Genomic DNA, 26,850 nt, shown 5'->3' on the forward strand with positions numbered 1-26,850 from the left:
AAATGCAAAATAGCTGGAAAGCGAGAAAATTATGCAGTTTCCCAGATGCCGAGAAAAGTAAGGAGACATCGGCGAGGAGGGACCGATGGACGGCCGGACAGATAGAGAGCTGTCGGTAACTATGATGGCGAATAGAAAAAAAAATAGTAAAGAGCCGCAAATCAATTTCATCACGATTTCTCGTCGCTCGGATCTTGCTGAAAGTGAAATGTGGCCATGACAGTGGGGACGGAGAGGAGCCACAGTCATCGATGGCCGTCCATCAGATAATTGTAACTTAATATTCGAGCCATTAACAAATCGCAAATCGGTAGAAATCAGCCAAGTCAACAGCAGCCGAGCGAGCACATTGCGAAAATCGAGTGTCAGTCAAATGTTGCTGGTGGCAACCACATGCAGATGGGATCCAAACATGAGATCCACGGTTGCACTCGCACAGGGGAAAACCTTTGAAAGCTTGTAATCGAATGGAAACCTATACTTGTGGTCATTTGGTAACTTTTATACAAATTTTCATTTCATTCTGATCATGTTGTTTGCTATGCGCCGATTTCTCAATGTGATGTTAACTTCAGAGACTCTGATAAATCTTATTTTTCGAAAACAATTTAGTTTTTGAATTATGAGTAAACAGTATTTTTTATTTTAATTTATTTATTTTAAATTTATTTGTCGGATGGCAGTTTGACAGTCCAAATTTCCAACTAAAAATTTTCGACATATAATAAAATAAAACTTTGATTTTAAAATTTGAATTTCAGTTATAAGACAACTTAATCAAATTCTTTTAACTAAGGGAAATTTAAGCAATAAAAAAAATGGACCAGTCTGAAAAAGAATTGTTTAACATTTATAACTTTGTAGTTTAAAATCGTATCAATATTTATGATTACAAAAAGACCACTTTTAGATGAGAAATATTAAATATTAAAAAAAATCGAATTCAGATCTTATTTTTGTCTGTGCATTAATTTATTATTCACCGTTAAGCTCTTGGCCAATTTCTTGATAAGTTTGTTAACCTTTGTGTGGAGGGGGAGAAATTCTCCAGAGCGTAACCAAGTTTGCCAAAAAAACGATATAGAAGAGCGGGCGATACGAGAGTCATTGTCATCGGGAGTTGTCTTTGCAAGTTCATCATCATCATGGTCGCTTGAGCACCGCCCCTTTCGCCCCCTCGAGGAGCATTACCCCAGCGATTATTGTAATTTTATTGTTCTCTTTCTTCCGAGGCCTGGTCTTCTCCGCCGATTCCCCATAACCCTTTGGCTAATGAGGTCAACCCATTTGATTTCAGCTCTTGGTTACGCTCGGCGGACTTTTCCCCCATTTGTCGGGAAAGTGTTCTGCGGAAAAGCTTTCGGTTCCACCATTGTTTTTCCCTTCAACGCACCAAAAACGGCTGGCAATTTAGCCAAATGCGACACGATTCTTGGGCTGACATTATCCCATCATCTGGGATGTGGGACTCCCAATTGGAGGTTGCACAACGAAACTCTTGGCAGGCTCCCAGGTTCAGGTCCACTAACCCCAAACTCATTGACCTTTAACACACACACTCACTGTGCAACACAGCACAGGAACGGCCAAAAGTGTCGCCAACAATTTTTTGTCTTTCCTCAGTCTGGGCTTTATTTATTTTCTATTAAGTTTTTTTTTCGTTTTGTGGCCAAATCGTGTTGCTCCTTATTTGCCAGGCTATAAAGCCGGCGGTGGTGGCCCAATGTCCGACTGTCTGGCATTTTGTTGGTGTTGCAACCACGTAAATGTCAATTTGCATTTCGTGAGGCGTTGCATAAACAGCAACTACCAACTCCCCTTAGTGTCCCCACAGCCATGTTTTCAATTTGTTACTGATCTGAAATATTTTTATTAACAGACGGAAACAATTAGCGTCGCCTCAACGAACGCAACAAGCGCCGGCCAAAAAGTTAAAGCCATATAGCTCTCTTTCTATTTATTTTTTCCCCTTTTTTGCGATCTGTGGACAGGCGTATCTGTTTCCTCCTGCCAGCGACTGCGTGGCCTCCACCGCCCCCAAGCGAAACGAGAAGAAAACCCAAAATGGGAAATTGAAAACGCGCAAAAAACGTTTCAGACACAAAATCGTGATTGCCTTCGTTTGGCCGCCAGGCTTTTTTGTTTTTTTTTCTGTTGCAATGCTCTACATGTGGAGGAAAGGGGTGGAAAGGGGAGGCTATGAGGTGGGTGTAGGTCAACATTGGGGCGAATTTAGGGGGTGGTGATCCTGACTACTTATGTAAAACTGCCTATCAGGAAGAGCTGTTCGGATTTGTGTGAAATGTATGTCAGGTCAGAGAAAATCAATCGAAACCAATATCTGATTTGGATAATTACTTAGATTACTTTTTGAAAAACTGTAACCCCTATACATTTATTTCTAGTGACTCAGAACGAACCGATCCAAAACCAACCAGGGCTGAATAAAAAAAAATATTTTTCAAAAATTGAGATGATAAATCAAAATTTTGATGATTTGTTGCTTCGATGATTCGATTATTTCGTGCTTCGATAAATCTATGATTGATTTGATCAAAATCTTTTTTACGTATAACTTTTGAACGGAGTTTAGCATTCAAGCAAATAATGTATCATTCATTTCTTATTTTCATTAAAAATATAACTATTATGATATCGTAATATCTTAAGTTTGTACTTTAACACTTTAACTGATCTATCTCCGAATTATAATTTTTAAAGCTTTGGTAGTCAGTTTTTTGATGTCTTTTAATTGGTATATAACTCGTTACAATCTGATCATCACAGTAGATTTTATTTTCTCTCCTGGTGGGCTTCGTCTCTACGAAACTACCTCCTTAATTTTAGGAAACAAAAGCTAGCCCTGACCAATTGCCATGACTAATGCCTTGCTGACGACTTTCCTAATTGTAAAATCTCAATAAAATACTCTCACTGATTTACTGATTTTTAACTTGGTGGCCCCTCGCCGCTTTTCCGAAAACCCTGTCGCGCTGGAGTGATTGATTAATTGCCAAGTGAAAACGAAAGACACAGTCTCTGTGTCCCAGATGACAAACTCCTGCCTGCAGCTGGAAAAGCTCTTTTTTCTCCTTCGGCTGCATCTGCATTTTTACGCTCGGGCCGAAAACGCTGAAAACCAAAAGACCGAACCGAAGCAAAACGAGACTTGCAAATGATAATAAATATGAAAAAGACGTGAAAACGATTGCCGCGATTTTCCCACCAACGCTTTATAGATGGTGTCTCAAAGGCAACCTGCCGTCCACCCCCTCCGCCTGTTTTCCAACCCCCTGCGATTCCCCACCCTTTCCGCCTCCTGGAGCCGCCTCCTTTTTGCCGCAGCTTCATCCGTCTTAAGTAGAGTGAAAGTGTTGCGTTTTGGTTTCAAATTGTGGCCACAGTTGCAATTGTTGTTGCCTAGGCCTGTGTTATTGTTGCTTTATTTTTTCTAGTTTTTTTTGGGTTTTGTTTTTTAAGTTTATTGCTAGTTTTGTGGCTGCTATTTTGGCCGGCGGACACATATCCTTGTGTTCAATCAAACCAAAGCGCCGTCAACGCGACGGAGTCTACATTTTTTTGGATCCCGGATTGTTGCCGTGGCTTTCGGAGTCAAGTGTTTTGTAGCTTGAAGGTTGTTTTCCACAGCCTCCCACTGAATGCAGGCCCACCCCCTTGGCCCCCCTTGCCCCCCTTGGCCGCCTTTAGCCCCCCTCCACCCCATGGGGCTCAAACATGCGGCAAACATTTTTAGCGCTTGTAGTTGCCATGAATTTTTATGCAAATGAAAAATGTTTCTTGCGATTTCCATTTTTTTGTTTTTGTCTTCAGCTGCTTTGTTTTTATTTTTTTCTTCGTTGGCCATTACTGTGATGCAATTGCCGCGAGTAACAATAATCTTGATGTATGATTTTTTTTCCTCCGTGGCTGTCTCTTATTATTAGAAAAGGAAAAAACGTTAAAAAATAAAGAGGAAATCTTGTGCGCCTATCGTGTTGTTGGCACATTTTCGCTTATGCGAAGGGGGGCTGCATTTTCTGTTTGATCTCATAACCGCCAGCGATGCCACGGCAGCATCATAAACTTTTAACGCTGTCCATTTCGAAATAATCAATAATTTTTGGCTATCGATGGCAATTTATTACTATTTTCCCCCCATCAGCCAGCTTTGTTTTCGTTTTGTTTTCTATGTGCTTTTTTTTCTGGCCGCCGGCCAGTGGCCGAAAGAGAGGAGCAAATAAATTAACACTTCCTTAAACGATAAACACCGAAATCCCCGGCGATACACTCGGTCGGCGGCGGAGAAATGCATTGGGAAATCAAAATGAAATGCCAATTGATAATGCCAGTGTCGCTGGTTCGGTTTTTCTTCTTTCCAGTTTGTGGGGGCGTCACGAGTTTGCCTTTCGATTCGTTTATTAATTTTAATTGCGGCGGGGTGGCAACGCCTGCCGGCTAATATCCAGCCCACGGATAAGCCGAACAAATTGCGAACCACACTCCCCCATCGGAGGATATATACCTATACAGAGTGTATTATACGCCGAACCATCCAACGAAAGTGGGTTGCGCGTGCTCGAGGGGCAGTTGGGTTTTCAGGGGAGCCGAGACTGCCTCGAAAGCCTTGATCTTGGCCAGGTTTTTCGGTGTGGGCAGAGTGCGGTGTGAGTTCATTAATATGCAACATCTTTTGTGCTGCATTTGTGGAACTGCAACTGCTGTGGGGGAAAAATGGAAATTTGAGGCCCCCAAGAAGAGCCCGCTGGAACATGTAATAGCATTTCTAGGGCAGATAATTTAAAAGACCTAAATCCATTAATTCACTAACATGAAATTGAATTCATTTCTTTGTATCATATTTTAATTCACGTTTTTATAAAATATTTTTAAAAAACAGTTGATATAATTTTTATACGAAAATAAGATAATCAGACCGCTTAAAATTATTTTCAATGCATATATAAACCCATCGTTATTAACGCTTCTTTGATTATTGTTATCCAATTTAATTTATTACATTTTCATAAGAAAATTGCCAGGGCGCTTTATTCTATTTTAACTTCAAAGAGTTAATATTTACATTTTTCCTATTTTTTTTTTTTCACTTTACAAAAAACTTATTTATAAATATAATTTATTAGAATATAAATTATTATAGCACTTAGAAATTACACGTATTTAGAACATAAGTAAGCCATTAATTTATTCAACTCAACTGCTGTCAAGCAATCAAAAAGGTGTTCATAAAGATAAAAATTTATAATTAGAATCAGTAAATACCCAAAAACATGCATTATTTAATAAACCTAATTAGTAATCAGCAGCTTCAATGATTTAACATCCGAAATATATGAAGGCATAAAAATGTTTACTTAAATAAACTTACGCTCCACGAGTTACAGACTTAAGTTCGGAAAATCCCCGAAGCCATAAGTTCAGCTTTAATAAATATTTGTATTACACGAAACATTTCCTCGACACATTTTTATTGGTTTGACTTTCCCATTTATGGCCTTTTGCCGATATTAAATTTCGCTTTAAAGCCCTGACCTTCCCGCAGCCAAAGCCATAGCCTTCGAATATGTAACTAACTGCGCCCAGTGCCAAATGGCATTTCGAACTCTGCCCCTCGGGCCACAAAAGCATTTCGGATGACTCGCAGCATCTGGCGGCCGCAAGAGCCCCCATATACGTAGATATATTACTTGTGTTTGCCCGGCCATCTCTCATATTTGTTTATCTAGCCCCAATTTGGCTACTGCACTGGCAAATTTATGAGCAGGGCGTTGCTGCCAAGCAGCGCCGAATGGCAAATTGCGGAGTGGCGAAATCAAATGGCAAATGTATAATAAAGAGGCGAGTGTGCCAGATGATAAGCGCTGGCAAATAAATCGCCGAACCGATCCCAGCTCGCGGCCAAGAAGGGAGTGCAGCACCGCAGTTGCATCCATGCAACCGGCGGACAGCAAATGCTCCGGGCTGCGGCGAGATGGAGATTGAGTGCAGCTCCAAGTGACGCCGCCACAAATGCGGCCCAAAGATTAATCGCTTAGCAAATTCGCGATGTGAAAGTGCGAGAGAGAGGGAAAGGCGGATTTCTGGCGACGGTTTTCTGCAAGACCTACCAGCTGCCAACATCCCCGCGACTGCAAACTCAAAATTGCAAGCTGCTAACTCACATGAAAAACGAAGGAAAACCAACTGCAAGCTGCGTTGGATATTGCCGCTAATTGTCCTTGACGACAGAGCATCCCACATGGCGTTTTATTTTGTCTCTGGCCGATGGCGCAAATTGCTGCCGGGTTTTGCTGCACTGAGAGAAATATATTAAAGTGGTTGAAAACAGCGGCAGAAGAGGGGAGCTTACAAAAATAACAGATATTGAGGAATTTATACCTGTTTGCCTAATTTAAATATAACCATTATCATTAAATATCGTAAGCGTACTCCTTCCTTGTATTAAGTATAAATAATTAATGTTACCAAAACTTTTACATGAATTAAATCTACTTAAAAATACCTCTTTTTCCTTTTTTATCTACTAATATCTAAACCTTACATTATGGTCCATACTCTCTAGTTTTTTGAAATTTTGGTCTTTGTATCTAACAATACAATAAATGTTTCAAATCAATACTAGCAATTCTGTATATTACTAATGTGAGTCCTAGCATCTTTAAGATACAAATCTGTTGTGATGTTCGTACTAAAAACTAATTTAAAGGGAATAATGGCAATCTGAATGCATATTTCCGAGTAATTGAATATTTCAGTAGGTCACTAAGGTATAAATATAAAAATGGCGACAGCAAATATCTTAGGTTACCTTGATTTTCTACAAGACCAAATATGTATAAAAATACTGGATCGATTTGATTTATGTTCGATTTAATATATATTCTTATTTGATCCTTGGAAAATCTAATTTTAGTAAAACAACAAACCCATTATCCTACATATGCATGTAGGTGACATTATTCACTGTGTAATTTTACAGCCGCAGGCTGCAACGGAAAGTGAAAACTTGAAAAATTGATTATGCAACTGCCGCAAGGACGTTTGTGGCCAAGAGGCTTGCCTGTGACTGTGCCTCTGCCTGCATACGTCTTGGCCGGGCCAAAACGGAGGTCGTCACACACTTGGTCTGATTTTGCAGTCATCGCACACCTCCCTCCCCCCTGTCTTATGTCATTGCCTGCGTCTCTGTCCGCCCCTCTGTTTTATTATTGCAATTTTGAGGCATGCCACTAGACACTTGCCTCGGGGGCGTTGCTTGTCGTTGGTTTTTTGCCACTTTTTTAGAGGTTAAGTTGCAAGTAGGAAGCGTTCGTGGAGGCGCATTTAATTTACGGGCACGATGCGGCACCAGCAGGTAAAAATAATAAAACGCCACCAAGGTGTGCAGCGCTCTTCGCTTTGTTTTGGTTTTTCTGGCCGATGGGAGCGTGTTTTAATTAAGTATACGCCGCGTGAACGATGCGACTCGCCGTATAAGGTGATGCCAGCAGATGATGCTGCAATCACAGGGAGAAAAATGTTGTCTGCAGGGGTTACTAGAGGTTCGTCTAAAGCCAAAACCGTCTTAATGAAGAATTTTAAATATTATTTATCATATTAAATTTGCTAATGTGTTATTCGAATGCAACATTCCCATTATTATCAAATATTTTCGTCTGTATAGAAAAGTAAGTAATTAAAATTGTAAGTAAAATTTTACTGCTACTCTGAGATTGCAAAAAAAAATGACTACTCTTTAGACTTTTAAAGATTTTAAACCACCATTTTATTTCGAAATCCATGGCATCAGCAGTCATCTCATGCATTATCCAGCAGACTCCGCTTGACCTCCGGGCATCGGAGAGGTCAAACTGAAAATCCAAACTCAATTCGGCCAGGTTTAATTACCCCGTCACTCGAACGTGGCCAAAATGCCAAGCGAGCCAAGGCAAGTCTCCCAGGTGGCCACCCAAAATGCCAGCGAAAAGTCGAGTTCGTTGGAAAAAATGCGAGCAAGTTTAGGTGACCAAATGGGGCAGTCGTCCGGCCAGTGATTAGCCATATAAGCGGGCCAGTTGCACATGTTGTCTTGTTTTCATTCACTTTTTCTGACCACACCATTTTCCCTCCCCTTGACATTTTCCAGGTGACATTGACGATTGCATTGTGACGCCAACGGTTCAGGGACAGTTCACGCCGCTTCCAGAGGCACTGTGCGATGTGATCATGGACCTCACCGCCGAGGGCCAGTCGGCCACCATCGAGCATGTGCGCGGCAAGCTGGGCTCCCGCTTCCCCCACATGACCACGCCCGCCACCGAGGTCATCTACGACTCCCTCGCCCAGCTGATGCAGGAGCAGAAGATCTACCAGACCTCCAAGGGATACTTTATCTTCACGCCAGAGTGAGTTTTACTTATAAAACAGAAGAGAATTCAATAGACGTCGGTTTTATGGGATCATCTTTACGAAATTTGATTAAAAGTTCACGTTATTATTAAAAATCGATCGATAATCTTATAATATATTATATTATATATCATTATGATATATTGCTGACTAAAAAATCAAGGCTAGATGCAATTCCCACATATATTTAACAGCCTATTTATAGATTTTTGAGATAACTATAACCTTAACATGACATTGAGATAACTTCCAATCTTCTTCAGACGCCGACGCAGTCGATCAAGGCCGCGCAGCAATCACCACCAGCTAAATGGGAGCCTGGCCTATGGCCATTTGGCTGAGGAGGAGCAGCAGCACGGCGACGATGTGGTTCCCCAGGAGGCTCGCACTATGCTGATGTCGAATTCGGAGGCTCTCCACTCGCTGTACGGCGAAATATCAACGGAGCGGGACGGCGACCTCACCCACCAGTGCATCCAAACGAATCTGGCGGATGTGATCTGCGGCGGTGAGTGAAGCATCTCAATTAAATCAATCAATGTAATCTGCAATCGATCAATAAATAACCAACAGGCAATCCCAATGACAAAATCATCTATCCAAGAGCGGCGAAGCGACGCAGTGCATCGTTTCCGACGCCGCGCAGCTTGGAACGCCGGCACAGTTTGCGGCTCTTTGGCTCGTCGAAACGCCTGCAACGCTGCGCCTCCACGCGAAGTCTGTCCAAGACCTACGCCCAAACGCTCAATACCACGGACAGCAGCAGCTCGGAATACCAAAGCACAGATTCGTCATCACCCAGTGAGTTGAGGCGTCTTTAATATGTGTAGTTACTGTTCTTATCAATGTTTTCTTTTTAAAATTTAGAAAAAGGATCTTTGCTCTCACGCCTGTTCCGACGCAGCGGTCGAGCCAAGCAGCGACAGATTGAAACGTATTCGGCCCAATTCCCGCCAGCCGAATGGTTCAACACCAGAGCCGTTCACCTCCACAGCGTGGGCACCCAAACGGCAGAGCACGTAAGCAGTTTTCTTAACTTAACCTTAAACATTTTACCGGCATGAACTCGTCGTATGCGGGCGGTTTCTAGGAAACTCTTTACAAAATAAAACAATCTATATCTTTAACACAATTGAACTTTTAAAATATTGTTCTATATCAGTTTTCTAAAGAAAGTAATAAAACTTGAACATAAATCTTAATATACCGATAATTACTTTTAAAAAAATTAAGTTGAGCTTAAACTCAGGCTCATCCTTTTAACCTACAATCTTCAACGAAATCAAATGCACTAACTTTTTTTAATCTCTCTCCACAGGACATGCCCGTGGCCCACACGCTGTCCAACTCGACGTTCTACGACGGCTCGGAGCTGAGCCAGCGCTCCTCGACGTTGCCCCGTCGCCATCGACGCCACATGTCCAGCGAGTCGACGTTTCTGATTTCCTCCAGGGACTGCTCGCCCATCCGCCGCCGATCGCCGGTGTACTGCAGCAGTTCGCTACCTCGTTCCACGCAGTCGATACCGGCCACCACGGCCAAGACGAATCACTCGTCCCGCTTGAGTCATGGCCACGGAGGATCGGTGACGCCAACGCCGCCAAAGACGGCACAGAAGTCGGTGATCGGGAAGCACATCTTCGAGAGCTCGCCATCGCGATCCGCCACGCTGAAAGCGACGGCGGCCAAGCGCCACACGGACGGACTGATCATCAACAGTTGTCAGGACAATAAGGCCACTTACCGGAGCAGCCTGCAGAGCAGTGGTCCCTCGAGCCTGGAGTCCTGCAAGACCACGTCGATGCTTGCCAGCGGTCCATCGAGCATCGACAGCGGCAAGGTGTCCTTTAGCCAAAAGACCAGCGGCCACTCTAGTCTGGACTCGCAGTGCTCCACCAACACGGCAGTGATAGCGCCATCTACGAGCAGTAATGGTGGGAGTTCTCGTTCGATCCTCCTGCTAAATGGTTCCCCTCGGGGGACACCACGTCATCAGGCCATGAGGGCACGCGTAGCCGAGGCACAGGCGCAACGACAGAGAGCCAGCACACCCAGTCGCATTCTGGAGGAGATGGTCTATCCCGCAGGCAGCATCAATGGTGTGCCCACCTCCAGCAGCAATAACTCCATCACCCTGCAGGTGACCACTTCGAACGGGAATCAGAGCATTCCCAGCACCAAGATCTTTGTGCAGAACTCACCCGTAAGAAGTGTTATTACCCTGGAGAATGGCAAGATGCTGGAGAACTCTAATGTTTTCATTATAAACAATGAAACAATGACCAATGAGCGGGGCGAGATTATCAAGAAAACCTTGTCCAAGCAGACTTCAGCGGCACCAGTGGCCACTTCAACGCCGGTGAAGCCGGAAACGGTTTCCGAGCAGCCACTCAGCGAAACGGAGGCCAACTCCGAGACCTGCGACTCCATATCCTTTATAAGCGAGAGTTCCCCGGAGAACACTTGTGCAGTGGAGGCTGAAGCTCCAATTTACGATGGGGGGAAGTACGCGAAGAATACGAATAACGATGCCACCATGAACAACAGCCGGAAACTGTGCCTCCAGCTGGCCAATGGCATTGCCTACAAGAACAACGTGCTGAAGAATGAATCCCAGCCCAATTCACCAAGTGCAGATGGTCCTCTCAAACTGGCGGCCCTGGCCAAGCAGGATTTTGAGATTGCCGGCTCGGTGGGCAACCTGCATTTCTACGAGAAGAGTTCCAAGGATGTGGGTGCCTCGCAGAGCAACAACATGATGATGAACAGCAGCACGGACCTCAAGAATCTGTGCTACGAGTCCGTGAAGTGCTCCATGAATGGGGACGAGCTGGCGCTGGCCCATTTGCTGCAGAAGTCCAGCAATCCCCTGGGTAGTGAGCCCAATTTGGCTCTCAAGGATCTGGCCAATGACAAGTCCATTGACAAGGAAGCCATCGACAGGCGTCTGAGCTTGACCAAGGAATCCTTGGAGCAGGGCATGGGCAGCGTGTTGGCCAATGGCGGCGAGGAGCTGTACAACTTCCCCAGTCTGACCGACCTGTCCTTCAACTTTACATCCCTGGCGGCGAGAAAGATTCTCCAGGGTGTGAGCCTGAACAGCATTGATACCCTGGTGGAACTCAATATGGCAGCAGCGGCGGCGGCGGCAGCAGCGGTCAACAATGCGCAGGAAAAGCAGCAGAACAACCAGCCGGCTGCGACAGGACCAACTGCATCCGTTTGCACCGATTTCGGCATGGTCTAAAGCAAGACCCAGGGACCTAATCTATGAAAAGGCATCACCTCCGCCCCAACAGAGATCATCGCTGTGGGTATGCCGGAGCATCTTCGCCTCTTAGTTTAATCAAACGAAAAACCATAGGGTCAAGATAGGAGTTATCTACTCTACGCATTTGGCAAGCAATCTTGTGTGTAATTTATTACAATTTAATTTCCCCATTCGATAGCAGCAATTTGTATGTATTTTCTTTAGGGTCTTATCGGAAGCAAACTTTTATTTACAGTGCCAAAATACGTTTAGATTAATTTTAATACTTATTATTTCATATGCCAGTTCGTATTTCGCTTTCCACCACAGAGACACCGCCAAGCGGCTTCTGTTTAAGCAATCCGATTTATGTAAAAATCCACAACAAAATACTATGCGTTATCCTTACTTTTGTGTACATTATTCAAAATAATTTTTTATACACTAACAACGCCCAAAATGCAATCCTATCTATGCAGACGCGAGCCGTAACAGAGATGTACTACGAACATAGAATTTAGCACTTAAACAGAAATACAATAATTTTGTACAAGGCCTTAATTAGTAAAGTCAGCAATAATACAAAATAAGTTGAATCACTAATAAAAACGATATAAACGAAAAGCTATGACGTGTTTTCAGGGGATAAAAATCATTTGGAGTCTTTAATAAAAATGATGAAAATTTCGAATCTATGTTCAGTCTTAACAACATCCCACCAAAGAAGTAAAATCGATCAACTGATCATTGGTATTATTTCCTTTCATTTATTGAAATTTTTAAGTCTTTTGCTTTTTCATATACATATTGTTTTGTTTTCATATACTTCGTGTTTGTTATACTCGTATTTAATATTTTAGGTTTTGGGTAGTTTTGGCTCTATAAATATGAATAATTATAGCTAATTGCTTTTAAATTAATATTCAGGGTATATACACACACACGCGGTATACACGAACTTCATTTTTAGTTACACAAACATAATGTCGGGTAAAGAAAATATATAATATACATAGCGCGCACTTAACGTGGGGAGGGTGTTATTATATGCTAGTAGAACTATATTCATAAATCGCCTTTGTAATTCGTAAAGGATTAGATCGAAAAGGGGATGGGCAAAGAAGTTGCCCAGGGGGAAATTGGTGTTTTCAAGAGTCTGGACAAAGATTAGAATTACACAATCGATACATACGCATAATTAGAGAATAGTTATCATAGATCGTGGGCGTATAATATTATGCGGTTGTATATACAATTAGTTTTAGAAACTTATTTTTAGTGTGTAGATAGCGTGAAACAGACAAATGTTTAATTTATGTACATTATAATATTAGCAGAGAACGAAGGAACATTTAAGAATTCACTATATACTCGTAAGCTGTGTGTGGGTTAGGTGTTGAAGAAAATGGCGTTCGGTTCGTTTCGATTCGGATTATACAGATATTCCATTCTATATGCTATATAGATTTAATAATTATCGCTTTGCTCAATAACTAAAATGTACGGTAGATGACTTAGACCTCCGTCGACCGTCCGTTCTCATCCGTGCGCGAGGCCTTTCGCTCGCGTCCCGGTATTCGGCCAGTAAGTGGCTGCGCCTGAGCCTGGGCTTGGGCCTGAGCTTGGGCCTGGGCTTGGGCCTGCGCCTGGGCCTGTGCCTGAGCTTGCATTTGTGCCTGCTGCTGGAGCATTTGCTGCTGCTGCATAATGTAAGCGGCCTGCGATTGCTGAACGAAGTTGGCATGGGTATATGCCTGCATTCCCGGAGCTGCGTACACATTGCTGGGCGTGGCGATCGCCGCCGTTGGCGGCATGTTAAACCGCATCTTGGCTGCAGCTGCAGCATTTGCTGCGGCCGCAATTGCAGCGGCATTTTCCCTCGAGGCGCTGGAGGTGGTGGTGGACTGGAACGAAATGCTCATGCCGCTGTCCAGGGAGCCAACGCTGCCTCGCCGCTGGGGTTTCTCATTGCCAACTGGAAGGGGAGACAAGATGGAGTCAGTAAGGTCTACCACGACTAGTTAGAAATAATAAACTAAACGTGCTATTCTATTTAACATATCACTTTATTTAGCAGTTTAAATATGAGGTGAACTCACATTGCTCGTGCATGTCGAGAAGGCTGTTGCTGAGCGCACTGCGCTTCAGCTGTTGCGAGGAATCAGCGGAATTGGGAGCCTGCTCGCCAGCTGATTGGGATCCTGGCTGATAGGGACACGAGCAGACCTCCACATCGGCCACGCCACTGTCACGATTCTCCGCATTGCCGGGTGCCCGATTGCGCGCCGACTTCTGGCGCTCCAGCTCGGCCTCAATGCGCAGCGACTCCATCTCGTCCATCTCGCTGATGGACTCCTTGAGATCCTCGGCAAACTTGCAGCGATCGTGTTCGTTGCGGGCATTGAAGGTGATCAGGATCTTGCCGTCCACCTTCTGGGAGAGCTGAATGCAGAACGGATAGTTGGGCATGTCCAGAAGGGTGACAACGGTGCCGCACAGCGGAAAACTGTTGCGGAATGTGTACGTCACGGAGGTTTTCTTTTTGCTAAAGATTTTGGTAATGACCAGCAGATCGTTGAACAGGAACACCTCGCGCTGATGCACACCAGGTCGCTCCTTCTTGTTCACGTCGGGAATCTCGTACAGGCGGCAATAGCAGACGAGGCGGCGATGGGGCAGGGCTAGATTGGGTTTCTTGCCCACAATGGTGGCCTGGACCTTCATGACCTGGGTGACATGATCGCTGCCGGGCTTGAATTCGTCGGACTTGACGCGATCGTAAATGCCCATCAGCATGTCCTTGTCGATGTCATGACAGTCGTCGATTCCCCGCAAATTCTTGATAAAGTCCTCGACGCGCATGCGACGTTCTGGCTTAAGATTGGGCGTGTGCAGATCCGTGTTCAGCATGATGATGGCAAAGGCCAGGACAAAGATCTGTAAATAGGTTAACGAGGATTAGAAAGGAACCAAAATATAATTAACTGATGGACCTACCGTATCGGATGATCTCAGTCGCCCCACGATGTCCGCGTTGCATTCACAGTAGCGCTGCGAGAAGATCTCCATCAGGCGCTCAATCTTCTGAGCCTCTCCAGGCATGCGGAAGTAGGCCTGAAACTTTCGCAGGGCCACATCCACCTGGCGACCAGACAGATCCAGCTCCATGGCAAAGCAACTGAGCACAGCCATGTTGAACTGGTTCTGCAGATTGCCGAGATACTCGCCGATCATTTGCCGGGACAAACCCTTGCGAGTGATGAGGAAACGGGCCACGCCCTGCGGTGTGTTCTCGAGGAATCCCCGCCTGATCAGATAGGTGATGCCCTTCTCCGGCTTTTTGTTGAACAGATTGAGTCCGACGCGATACTGCCGCTTGCGTATCGTCTCCGACATCTTGTAGTTCTGCGCCACTCCGGCGGCAGCCGCAGCCGCCTGCAGTTGCTGCTGCTCGTGCTGCTGCTGTTCATGCTGCTCATACTGAGCGGCACTCGTGTGCGAGGAGATAGCATGGTCGTCGGCTGGGGGCAATCCTCCCGCTGCCGTGGCTGCTGCGACGGCAGCCTGCATTTGTGCGGCATAAACGCCGGCTCCTCCTGCCACTCCCATGCCGGCTGAAATCGCACCCGCTGAATCCGCCGAGTGCGTGGAGAACTGTTGGGAGCTGTTTAGCGCTGTTCCCCGCTTCCAGGTATGTGGTGAGTTGCTGCGATCCGAACCCAGATCGCTGTTGAGGTTGCGTTCCGCCGAGGTCACACTCGAATCCGATCCGGAACTCTGCACTGAGGTCAGGCTGCCGTTCTCAGCGGTCTTGCACAGGCCATTGGTCCTCAGCAGGGAAGGAGGTGGCGGCGTCTGGCGTTGCAGCAACAGAAGCTGTGTCTGCTGCTGGGCCGTGATGGAGCTAGTGCGCTTGGGCACCTCTGGCGGCACCTTCTTGCTGCTGCCACTGCCGCTGCCACCGCTACCGCTGCCTGTGCTGCCACTGCAACTGGGCGTGGGCGTGGTGCTGCCGCCCTTGGGTCGCATGTATATTTGGGCCGCCGAGTAGTAGGGCGTGTGCGGGGAGTGGCCGCTGGTGTTCACCCACGAGGCATTTAGCGAGGTGTCCGCCGAACTGGCATAGCTCAAATCGTGCGGCGATCCATGGTAACTAGTGTAGTAGGCCGCCGCCGTGGGCAGTGCCTGGGCATTATAGTAATGCGGCTCGGCCGCGTGCAGAAGATTCACATGCGGATGGGAGGCCAGAGCGGATGTGCTGACGGTCGAGCTGGATATGGAGGCGGGAGAGGCTCCTGTAAATAGGGAATCGGTTAGTCAAATGCTACAAAATTTAGTTGGGATCTGTTGCCCTCAAGCACAATAGTGTTCCGAAAAGAGTGCATCCTGTCCTAGCCTTTTTAAAATTTCAAAATTCATTATATTACTTTCCTAATTGAGATACAGAACATGTTTATCGTCACTGCTTTGATAAGAGAAAACACACTTCTTGATAAGAGATCAAAGACCCTTCTTCGAAGCCTAAAGTATTGTTTGATAAAACAAACCTGAGACGCAAATTTTGTCAGTGTCTGGTAAATTTGACCATTAAGAATGCAAGCAAGTATTCGTTTCGTTAATGAAGTTCTTTAAATTTTATATATATTGCAAAGTTAAGTAACAGATTGTTTGTAAATGATTGCCTTGTTTTTATTTGTATTTCAAATTAACCTTGGTTCTTCCCTGGGATCATTAAACTCACATTTGCTTGGAAAAGTCACCAAAAGGGTCACCCCAAACAGATAAAGAAAGCCAATAACATAAAGTTAATTCGTGGAATTTTTAAGTATTTTGGGGTACTTTATAAAAAAAAAAGGTAACAAAAAAAACATTAATGAATATTTTTTAAAGGCACCCGCTTTTATTTAATTTAAGAAGGTTTGCTTTTAATCCATGAGTAAGTAAGGCTGATCTGAGAACTTTAATCTTTATTACCTGAGCTAATACAACAATTTAACAAGGAATTTTATCCTTATCTTTCAAAAAACACGCTTAGACGTTGCAATTTTCGTCACACTATTTGACATCCGGTGGCAGACACTCTTTATCTTTACAACTCACCTGACTGGCTACGCGGTATGGGACTGCAATCCAGCTGACGTCGCTCCCGCATGGAAAGCGATCGTGTGGGAGGGGTCCGGGACAGACCCGGAGAGGCTGCTCCCGCCGGACCCGCCATGATGGTGACACGTGGCTGCTGCTGTTGCTGCTGCTGCTGCTGTGCCGCCAACTGTTGCTGCTGCTGCTCGGTGAGCTGAGATTCCGTGGCGCTGCCGTAGGCCGACGAGGAGGAGGCACCCTCCTCCGCCAATCCCAGGCTACTGGCCGTCACCACCATCCGTCGACTCAGACGCTTCTCGGCCTTGGCCATTGCCGTGATCGAGGCGAACTTCTTGACCATCATGTAGTGACGGAAGGCCCGCTGAATAGTGACCGCTGCGTTGCGGGCTCGAACTCCGCCGTACTTGCGCTCCAGAAGCTCGATCTGTTTCTCCAGCAGATCTTGGGAGAGTTCGTAGCTAAGAGATGAAAAGGTAAAAGATATATCCGATAAGTATCTTCAGGTATCCGGTGTGGTGGAATGGTAAGAGCGCGCTCGGCTTGGTTGGCTGGAAATTTGCGAATAACTGACAAAAGTCTACGCCGGAGACCGAATGTTTTGCCCCTGCCCCGATAAGATAGCGCACGAGTGTATCTTTGAAATACAATTCTCTGGCGTCGTCACTGTCGCCCCTCCGGGCTATCGACCTGATTAACATTCGCCTCTCGAGAGGCGGCAATATTACTGCTTATTGTTGTGCGCCTCGCGCCACATTCAATCGCTTATTTCGATCGATACTCCATCTCCAGACAGTCGAAATTAGTCAGCATGGCCCTATATAGAGTTACTATTCGGGGAAATTCCTCTATTTGCAAACTTATGATTCCCTCCCAAGAATTTTCAAAGGCAGCTGCCCACCCATCTGATTTATATTTGCCAGCCCCACAGATGATGTACTGCAGTAGGACAAATATTTACCCGAACGTCGCTATCTCAGGACGGCGCCAAATCTAAGATACCACCTGTGTATCCACACCCCAGCTAGCTAATGACTTTTCAAGTCCCCAACGAGCGGACAAAGTCCGAACTCATTCAGCTGACGAATAGTCAATCCCAGCAGGCACACTTTTACTTTTACAGATAACTAATTAGATAAGCGATGAGCTTCTGTTGCCACCCCTCAGCTTGATGGATTGTTTGCGCAAAAGATGGTGAAATTAAATGGCTTAAGTAGGCAATTAATGCTCACCCAAAATCTGTCACTGTTATGAGGCATATCACTCCTAAGTTCAATGTTAGGCAAATTCCAAAACTAAGCATTGCCATACGTTTTTTGTTTGTATACAACACAATCTTTAGATAATGGAATTTTAATCAGAAGAATTCTTCGCCAACTGATAAGGATTTGACTGTGAATAAGCTCCGACCATAAATAATTCATTGCAGATTTTTTTAGACATATCTCTAAGAACTGATTACTGGTGATATGATTAAATAAATTGAAATAGCTAATCAATTCGGCAGACACTTTCTAGAAAAATATTGCTAAATATAAGCAGTATACGACTATAAATAAAATGTACATCTTTGAATATATTGTATGGTGGTGTTAGGTAAAATATATTAAATTCTTAAAGGAATGATAAATCTATGAGTTATCTAAATTTTATTCGCTTAGGGCTGCCCATCTAATTACCATTTTAAAACCATCTGTTTGTCATTACTTTATAGTGCCGATGCCTTCCATATCTCCTTCTAAAGAAACTTCCCCTCAGAACTGCACATTTTGATAACGAATGCTTCCCGGAAATCTTTCTTGTGCCCCCCTTATGCACTTATGACGGAACATAATTCCCTGATCACTCCCCCAAATCCACATATAAAGTCAACATCCCCCAGGACAAACACTTACGCTGACTGAGCCCGCGTTCGCTTGAGGACATCTCCGCCATTCCGGATGGAGTTCTTCTTGTGCATGTTCTGTTGCTGCTGCTGTTGCGCCTGGTGCTGCATGATCACACTGGTGGCTCCGGATCCCAGGCCGGTGCCCACTCCACTGCCGGCGATGACCACTGCCCCGCCGTGACCATGATGATGGGCATGATGCCCGTGGCCGTGGAGCATGTGATGGTGATGATACTGACCACCACCACCGCCAGCCGTCGCCGTGACCTGCATGTAGTGACCTGCGCTGGTCTGGTGCAAGTGCTGCTGGTGCTGCTGCTGCTGGAGGTGCTGTTGTTGCTGCTGCTGATGGCACGTGGGATACTGCTGGATTTGGTAGACCATCTGGGGATGCTGTTGCGCAGGATAGTTGATGGCGGCCGAGGAGCTGTGGGCGCCGGGGGCGTAGTGATTCTGCAGGTAGACATAGCCGCCGACGCTGCCGCCATCTGTGCAGGAGGAGGCATTGGCTGAACCCGGCTGTTGCGCTCCAGCCAGCTCGTACTGGGTGGAACCGCTCCGCTCCAGGCTCTTCTGGGGAAAGCTGCAAGTGGAAGGGAAAAAGTGTCTGGTTAAAAAGCTGTTGCTATCATCATTTCTCAAGGGGCTATTATATAGCTTAAGCTCTTGTTTCCTGCTAATATAATCATTATCAAAATTGATAATCAAACATTTGCAACACAAGTGTTCCCTCTTGGATTACCAATGATTGGTTTTTAATTTTGTGTATTTTAAATGAGTATAGAAACACTATTCCATATATTAAAATTGTTCATTGTCGTAATTTAAAGTAAGTTCTCCAATTTATTAAATGGTTCTTATGACACATGCACATTATCATAATTTAAAGTAGGTAATCCAGGCCGCCCAAATTCCCCATAAATAATGGCTCCACTTTGGAATTTCCAATACTGATATCAATACCAAGCCTTGTTTTTTGTTTATCTAAGCCAGAAGATAAGGGAACTTTCGTTTTCTGGGTCAGGCAATGGGTTCCTACCTTTCGCCAATTATAAAACCCGATATGCAAATGATCATGGTGAAGAGAATATCACAAAACGCTCAAGATTTATGCACTAGGCGGTGGTGTGGTCTTTCAGACACATTGGGGCACAGTTATGAGATGGAAGAACCACAAGATCGCCGCTAGATCGTTAATTAATACGCGGCTCGCGATCGCTTTACAATGATATTTAAATTAAAAGTCGGGCGGTCAGAGGAAGCACTTAAAACCGGCGGAAGGGAAGAACTTTATTGAGGTTGGTATATATGTTATGGGCCAGGGTAACGTCCGATCCCGGCGATGTTTGCGTTTGAACTAAACCGAGCATTCGACGACCGCTCGACAAGGTGATCGACGATCCACAAGAGTAGAGGAAGAACTGAACTGCGCAAGCGCGTCGGCGACGGATCCTCTCTCCCTCTCACTCTCTAGCCGTCTCACTTCCTCCCAAAACGTGTTTCGCATGGCTCATTAAATTGGTGTGCGTGTGGGTTATCATCCTACACGTATATAGCAGGAATCCCACACAAAATGCATCTGTTTTGTTTTGCCCTCGTCGGGTTACCCAAAAAGAACAATTGTACAACCCCTAACACAAGGAAAGCGTATAAAGTGTATAGAAATCCTAAGCGTAAAAGGATCCATTATTAGAAAGAGACAGTTGGGCAGGTAGAGAAGGAAAGAGACAGTGAGCACTGCCATATGTTGAGAGGAAAGTGAAGGAAATGATTAGCCCACGATGACAAACTTATTGATCGGCGCAGGGACCCTCGACCATTGGGGGTTAATAACAGAGATTTTTGGCACTGATATATTTAGGATACATCTTTTTTAGGGATAGATTGCAGAAAGATCAACAGATGAAAGCAGGAAAAGGAAAAAAAAGAAGAATTTTTAAAATCAGTATTGCTTTTGTAAACTTTCTGGAACTGCCTAGATTTTTTTAAAACAAGGAATGACTCTGGAGTTATATATTTGAGTTTTGTTTGGAACCTTAGTATTAAGTACAAGTACTTGTAATAATATATTCCCCATATTGTTTACGTGATTTTCACGGATTTGTTATGCTTCAAAATGAGATTTATAAAATCTTTACCAACCGCGTAGAGCATTACTCTCCCGTTAATCTATGCACCTTAGCACTTAATTGATTTTCCCTTAGCTAAGAGACTAGATAGATTACCCTGAAATCATAATTCGATTTGCCAGAAAGACCCAGATAATTCATTATCCACGTATGCCCTACGAATGACTACTAGAAATCTCTTCGCAGCGGGACCTGACCAGAAGATCGACATACGAAATTCGAGGGCAGCTGCACATTTGCACCTACCGGGAGTTGGACAAAAACAGGATCAGCAGGATTGCCGAAGGATAACGAAAACAGAAAATTGAAAGGGGCATCCTTGTAGTCCTCTCCCTTTTCCACTCTTTTTGCCAGTTTTCCAGCTGCACCTGGCTCGGCTTTCTATGGGTTTCTTCCACATGTATACATATTCCATCTCCTTTTTTCAATTTCTGAAAGGACAACAACGGCAGGTAGTTGTGCCTGTTGAACTGGCCTGTTATTGTAGCCACTTCACCGCGCATCCCTCTGATTTTTTAAGAGTCCTGCTTGCGAGAAGGAAAAACATCTGCCACACGTCGCCCTAATTGTTTGCCGTTGCACGTTGCACATGTTGGGGCTAAGTTTTCAAGAGCCGTCCCCGCCTGTCTGTTTGACCATCCCAAATAAGAGGCTAGTAGCTGTGTATCTGTATCTGAGTATCTGAGTATCTCGTATCCCGTATCTTGTATCTCAGCTGACACTCGGCCGTCGACGCTCGCGAGCCAAAACTGCAGCGGACTTCCTCCTGCTTTCGTATGCAACAAGTGTCCGAATCGGTTGACGTGACCCAACCGCCGATGGCCTACTCGCCGTAATTATTATTGATTTTACATTAGATTTCTCGGGTTTTTTGTATGTGCATTTTGAAAGGGGGCTTAGCGCTTATGGAGTGTGCCACAAGCGGGCCAGACACCTGGGGTTGGGGAAAAACTACAAACAGACCGCTGCTGCATCGCATTCAATGTATTTCCATGAATATCAACATCAATATTAAAAGCTTATTAGGCACTCGAATCCCGGATTCGTCGCCGGGCTTCTCCTCCCCTCGGTGTGTCCTCCACCGGACGGTTGGCCTCCAGTCGAAAACGATTTCTTTCGAAGGGCGATCCCTTGTTTTGCAGTAGGAACGCCAGAGGAACACCCAGGACCATCAGGACAACGATGGCGTAGATAATCAGGAAATACCTCAGATCGAAGGATTTGAACTCCTCAACCTTTTGCAGGTTGTGTAGTATAGTTGGTTCCATACTGATTTTCTCTTCGCTCAGCGTTGCAAGTGACAACAAACTTTTTAAAATTTAGACAAAACAATACGAAATTGACAGATGGGTTTGGGAAAAGGTGATTGTAAAAGGTTATTTATTTTAAAATTAAATTAATTATTTTAGTTATTTATTATAAAAATAATTATTAATTACGAATTACCGATTTTATATTTCCTACTTGTGGGTTGCATGTATTTTACATGTTCCACTTTACATTAAGTTTTAAGCCTAGGGATAGGCAACAATATTTGTTTCGCTAAATGCTAGTTTCTGATCCTAACATCCACACGAAATCCACAACAATACTAGCCAAGTTTCAAACCAATTAGGCTAACTAAATAGAAGTATTCAATTTAAAGGTTTTCCAATACGTATAACCCTAATTTGTTTAAATAATCTTTTGTAGATTCAACTGTAATCCAATTCCATTTTCTTGAAAGTGAACATGAACAAAAGTAATCAATAAAATTCCACGAAGCAAGCATCCCATAATAAATATTTACAGTACACTCAGATACCGTGCGTATTAATAAATAAGTGAGTGCGGTTTATCTCGGCCGATACTCGCTGGCTTGGCCAAGAATAGTCAGCCCATAAAGTAGCTGCAAACCCAAGAACAATGTCGGGGTTCCATAAAGATAGCCGATAATAACAAATGGGGGCGATAGGCACAGCACTCGAAACAATTTATAATTCATTTAGCAAATGAATATCTTAAATAATATAATATAATACAAATTTATAATAATAAGAAAAATTCAAAATTTTATTGTGAAATAAAATACGTCACTATTAAGGTTTCCTAAGATGGGTCTTTTCGTATTTTAAAATTATGTACTTAATTTTAGCAACCCTTTCTTATAGATTTTCTCTATGTGCCCGCCCAGCTGGATCGAATTTGCTATTTGTATCCGGTGCCCGGGATCGCGGTGGGTGATCGCTTGCTTACCTGACGGCCGTCACATGGTGCGAGGTGTGCGTCTGGGTCTCCTTGTGCCGGGTGGACAGGCTGACCACGGTGACGTGCCTGGTGGCGGTGCGCACCACCCGGCGCACCCGGCTCCGCCCATCGCCCACGACCACCACGATGGGCGGTGGCCGCTTCTCGCTGTCGCTGCAGTACTGCAGGAAGGACTCACTGCCACCCAGATCCGAGTTGCTCGAGTGGAGGTGGTGGTGGTGGTGTCCTTGCGAGCGGGACGAGGAGGCGGAGGAGGAGGACAGGGGCGCCGGAACAGGCAGCTGCTGGCGGCGGGACTTGTGGTTGTCGCACCTGGACATTGTGGTTTCAGGTATTCTTCATACGGTTCGGGGGGTGAATGGGGGCGTTGGCGGCTTTTACTTTCGCCTTCACCGTCATGCAATCGTATTTTTATTATTACTATTGCAATTTCCCCTTTGTGTTAGCTATTCTTTCGCTTCGTTTGGTTACTACTTTCGTTTATTCATTTGCAAATTGATTTGTTTTTTCGTCGATGTCGATGTTGTTTTCATTGATTGGGTTTATTAATTTATTTACGAACAGCTTCGCATCATTCTTTGCCATTTTATCTTTGGTTTAGTGTTGAAATTCCATGTGTCGGCGTTGCGCGGCTACATTCTTTTTGTTTTCTAGTATTTTCTATTTTGCTGGAGCCTAAGATAAAGCATTTTGTTCGATAATTGTTGCAATTTGTTCACCATGACATTTCCCACAGCCAAAGCCACAATTTTGTATTACTGTTCACGTATTGCGTATACGCCCCGTGGAGAACGAGCGTTTCGGAACGTCAGCGATTGAGAATGCCCTTCAAAGCGCGGTTGTCGTAAAAACAATTCATAGAACACGGTTTATGACTGGCAATTGCCGGGGTTAGAAAGTCAGTATGACAGAGAAAATGAGAAAAAGAGAGCAGCAGAGAATTCACAGATCATTCGGGAAACGACTGACTGTTATATACCCCAGATAAAGAACATGTTCGAAAAAATATCATAATTTTCGTTCAAAAAATAATGTTTTTGCTCTTAAAATTGGTATAGCACAGCATACACCTTATTCCACTGCACTGATTCACCTTCTCCCATGAATCACTTGTCAAATAAGGATAGAGTTATGGATTTAATTAAGTTCACATATATGGGTCGTTGGGGATTTTAGTTAGCTGTCGAAACATTTTAATTGGAAGCAATTTCGCATTCCAACTGAGTCAGCAGCTCTTTAAATGTTCAATTTCGCAAATAACTATTAATCATTGTGTACTTATAACATCAATTAGGATCGCAATTAGAAGATTTTCGAGTACTTCAATAGTATAGATTATATTTAGATACAAAACCCATGATTTCGGAACTTGTTTGGGGAATCCGATACTACGATCATGGAAAACTTTCTGTAGCCCATCATAGCCCACATTTTGATGCACCTACAGTATGCAAAATGACACTTGCAAAAACAGAATGGTTTTTGTTTACTAAAGCCCCAATGGGAGAGTTGCAGCCTGCAATCGCATTCAATCAACTGTGCGGCTGTTCCGCTTTTTGGGTCAGCGTCGATTGCTGATCGCTGATCGTCGATCGCAAGTAAAAGTCGCAACTTGTCAACTGCAGACTAGAAAAATAAAAATAAAAAATAAAGAAGAAAAAAGCGAAACAGCAGGCCGGAGAGAGTGGAAGCGGGACTGGCGAATAAACAATATTCAAATTGAATATGTCAGACACGCAGACATGGGGCATAACAACATCGATTTGGCACCGAAGTAGACAGTTGCACAAATACGAGTACGTTTACAAACCGATAGGTTCCGCGGCGATCCAGACACTCGGGGGACCTCGAAAACGTGCCTTGGGAAAGTGCGATCTGGCAGCGGGCCTAGGCTCTACTTTATTTTTCGAGAAGCGATCACCCACGATCTGATTAGCTGATTAGCAGTCTAGTGACCTGATCCACTTTGCACACAAAGGCAAAGGCCGCGTGATCATAAATCATATGAAAATTTATGTGCGAAGTGCGTGAGAATTCGCAATGAAAACAATGAATAGAAAGGGAAATACACACGCATGTATAAAAAGTGTTATTGTCCCAAGATCAAGATCTCTTATATGGCCATGAATATGTATGTATGGAAATCGCGGCTTAAAGCCCCCACACTTTCTTTCGTAAGGTGGTTTTTGCTGTTCATATATCTCGTCGTAAAGTTCAAGAACCTTTTTCGAAAGCCTGAAGAGCTCGAAAACGATCCCGAGACATCTCTGTTACAATTGTGACAACACTTGCCACTGTCTCTGGTTTTCGTTTCGTCACAACCATATGTACGCTCTATAAGTATGCCATCCATAAGAACCGAGTGAATCGAGTAAAAAGCTGTTCAAACAAACGAATTTCGCTTAATCTCACGACTGGGGAGCCCAGCCTTGGAACAAGTCATGGAATTATTGGCCAAAACGAGTCGCCTACTGCCGATATGTGAGTATAAACGCTTCAGGGGAGTTCTCAATCACAATCGCTTAGAATGCTGCCGGGGCCCACTCACAAAATACAAAAACACCGAACAAAAAAACTAAAACATACGACTCACAGGCGCACAAAAAGACCAACAACTAAGAGCTGAATATTTGTGTTATTTAGCAACTATTAGTGTTTGTGGCTTTTCTAGTTGTTTCTGCTGCCAGAACAGTTCCAACTTGTTTTCCCCCCCTTTTTTTGTGTGTTTCATTCGCTTCTGAGAAACTTTGGTTTGTAATTGCAATTTTGTCGAACAAGTTTTTCGTTGTTTTAAGGTTTATAAGAAAATTGTGTTGTTTTTCTGGTTCACTTCAGATCACAGTGGGTTTTCGGTTAATTAGCAAATTACGGGTAGTTTTTGTTCAAGGAACTTACTAGTGCAGTTCTAGATTTTCTAGTTTTTTGGAAGTACCTTTGAAGGTCAAAAATATTAATTATTATTGGAATTATGAAGATATATTTATGCACACTTTAGTAATTTCTGGCTGAAATCATTATATAAACTTTTTTTGTTTTCTTAATATTAGTCGTAGCACTCTATTTTAAATAAAATTATATAAAAAACACATTTTAGGATGAACTTTAATCTTTTGCACGCGCTAAGTCACTGAAATTGATAGAACTAATTGAGTGCTAAAAAGTGTACTTGCTTGAACCTTTAAACCTACATTTTACAATTGTCATTCAGAAATGCTCAATGTTATTTGAAATTCAGGTCCCATTATAAGCGATGTCTCGTAGACCAATAAAACCTAATAAAGAATATCAAAAACGTTCTGCTGACTTTGTTTTTGGTTTATTGTCGCCATTAATTTTAATTGTATTCCGAAGTTGAGTTTGGACAGAGCTTTGGGGCTCTGGGGCTATATCTAAGGCTGCATCCGCTCTGGAGCACGACATGAGCAGCGGCTTGGGTTGCTTAGTTGCAGCTTTTGTTGCAGATAGAGCTGCCTTTGTTTTACAGGTGTTCCACTGCTCGAGCGGCAAAAGCAGCACAGGCAGCGGCGAATGCAGGTAGGAGAAAAAGCAGCGACGGCGGCCAACTGATTGTGGCAAAGCTGTTTTCCAGCTTGTGTTGTGTTGTATAATTATTTAATTTATAACTATTTGTTGTGCGCTCTCACACAAATACTTGGAAACAATCGACGGAGTTTGTGCAGATAAAAGAAATATTGGTTTACTATTTTAATTTAAGTATTCTTAAATAGCATTGTAATTTACTATAAGAGAATTAATTTTATTAAGCTCTAAATAAAAAATAAACAAACCACTAATTAATTTGTTAAAGTCAAATATTTTTATTTTAAAGTGAT

General features: G+C 43.9%; 3 protein-coding genes across 10 annotated transcripts in view; 1 reads left to right on the forward strand and 2 right to left on the reverse strand.

Annotated features, from left to right (window-relative positions):
- Positions 1 to 12,280, forward strand: part of LOC108028268 (uncharacterized) — a 61,964-nt gene extending 49,684 nt beyond the window's left edge. Inside the window, exons 5-9 of the mRNA XM_017099965.3 lie at positions 8,144 to 8,402; positions 8,670 to 8,914; positions 8,980 to 9,207; positions 9,274 to 9,425; positions 9,725 to 12,280. Of these exons, the coding sequence (XP_016955454.1) occupies positions 8,144 to 8,402; positions 8,670 to 8,914; positions 8,980 to 9,207; positions 9,274 to 9,425; positions 9,725 to 11,653 (2,813 nt within the window). The 3' untranslated portion in view covers positions 11,654 to 12,280. The remainder of the gene's footprint in view (positions 1 to 8,143; positions 8,403 to 8,669; positions 8,915 to 8,979; positions 9,208 to 9,273; positions 9,426 to 9,724) is intronic.
- A 127-nt stretch (positions 12,281 to 12,407) lies between these two features.
- Positions 12,408 to 26,850, reverse strand: part of LOC108028266 (IQ motif and SEC7 domain-containing protein 1) — a 42,409-nt gene continuing 27,966 nt past the window's right edge. For 4 of the 8 annotated variants that reach the window (XM_050886517.1, XM_017099962.3, XM_017099961.3 and 1 more), the window contains exons 2-7: positions 23,006 to 23,692; positions 18,649 to 19,224; positions 16,757 to 17,214; positions 14,654 to 15,951; positions 13,756 to 14,593; positions 12,408 to 13,631 (exon numbers count right to left, since the gene is read on the reverse strand). In XM_050886517.1, the coding sequence (XP_050742474.1) occupies positions 13,171 to 13,631; positions 13,756 to 14,593; positions 14,654 to 15,951; positions 16,757 to 17,214; positions 18,649 to 19,224; positions 23,006 to 23,337 (3,963 nt within the window). In that variant the 5' untranslated portion in view covers positions 23,338 to 23,692 and the 3' untranslated portion in view covers positions 12,408 to 13,170. Of the gene's footprint in view, positions 13,632 to 13,755; positions 14,594 to 14,653; positions 15,952 to 16,756; positions 17,215 to 18,648; positions 19,225 to 19,680; positions 19,977 to 21,016; positions 21,103 to 23,005; positions 23,693 to 26,850 lie in introns of those variants that run through there. The other 4 variants (XM_017099959.3, XM_017099963.3, XM_050886518.1 and 1 more) reach the window with 3 other exon arrangements.
- On the reverse strand, positions 21,737 to 22,124 carry LOC108028270 (uncharacterized). The gene has a single exon (XM_017099967.3). The coding sequence runs from the start codon at positions 22,036 to 22,038 to the stop codon at positions 21,793 to 21,795; it is 246 nt and encodes an 81-aa protein (XP_016955456.1). The 5' UTR covers positions 22,039 to 22,124; the 3' UTR covers positions 21,737 to 21,792.

This window comes from Drosophila biarmipes, chromosome 3L, assembly GCF_025231255.1.
Source record: "Drosophila biarmipes strain raj3 chromosome 3L, RU_DBia_V1.1, whole genome shotgun sequence".
In the NCBI taxonomy this organism is placed as follows: domain Eukaryota; kingdom Metazoa; phylum Arthropoda; class Insecta; order Diptera; family Drosophilidae; genus Drosophila; species Drosophila biarmipes.

What these genes read in the sequence shown, in the direction of transcription:
- LOC108028270 (XM_017099967.3), bottom strand. Translation starts at nt 22,038, where the DNA reads ATGGAACCAACTATACTACACAACCTGCAAAAGGTTGAGGAGTTCAAA.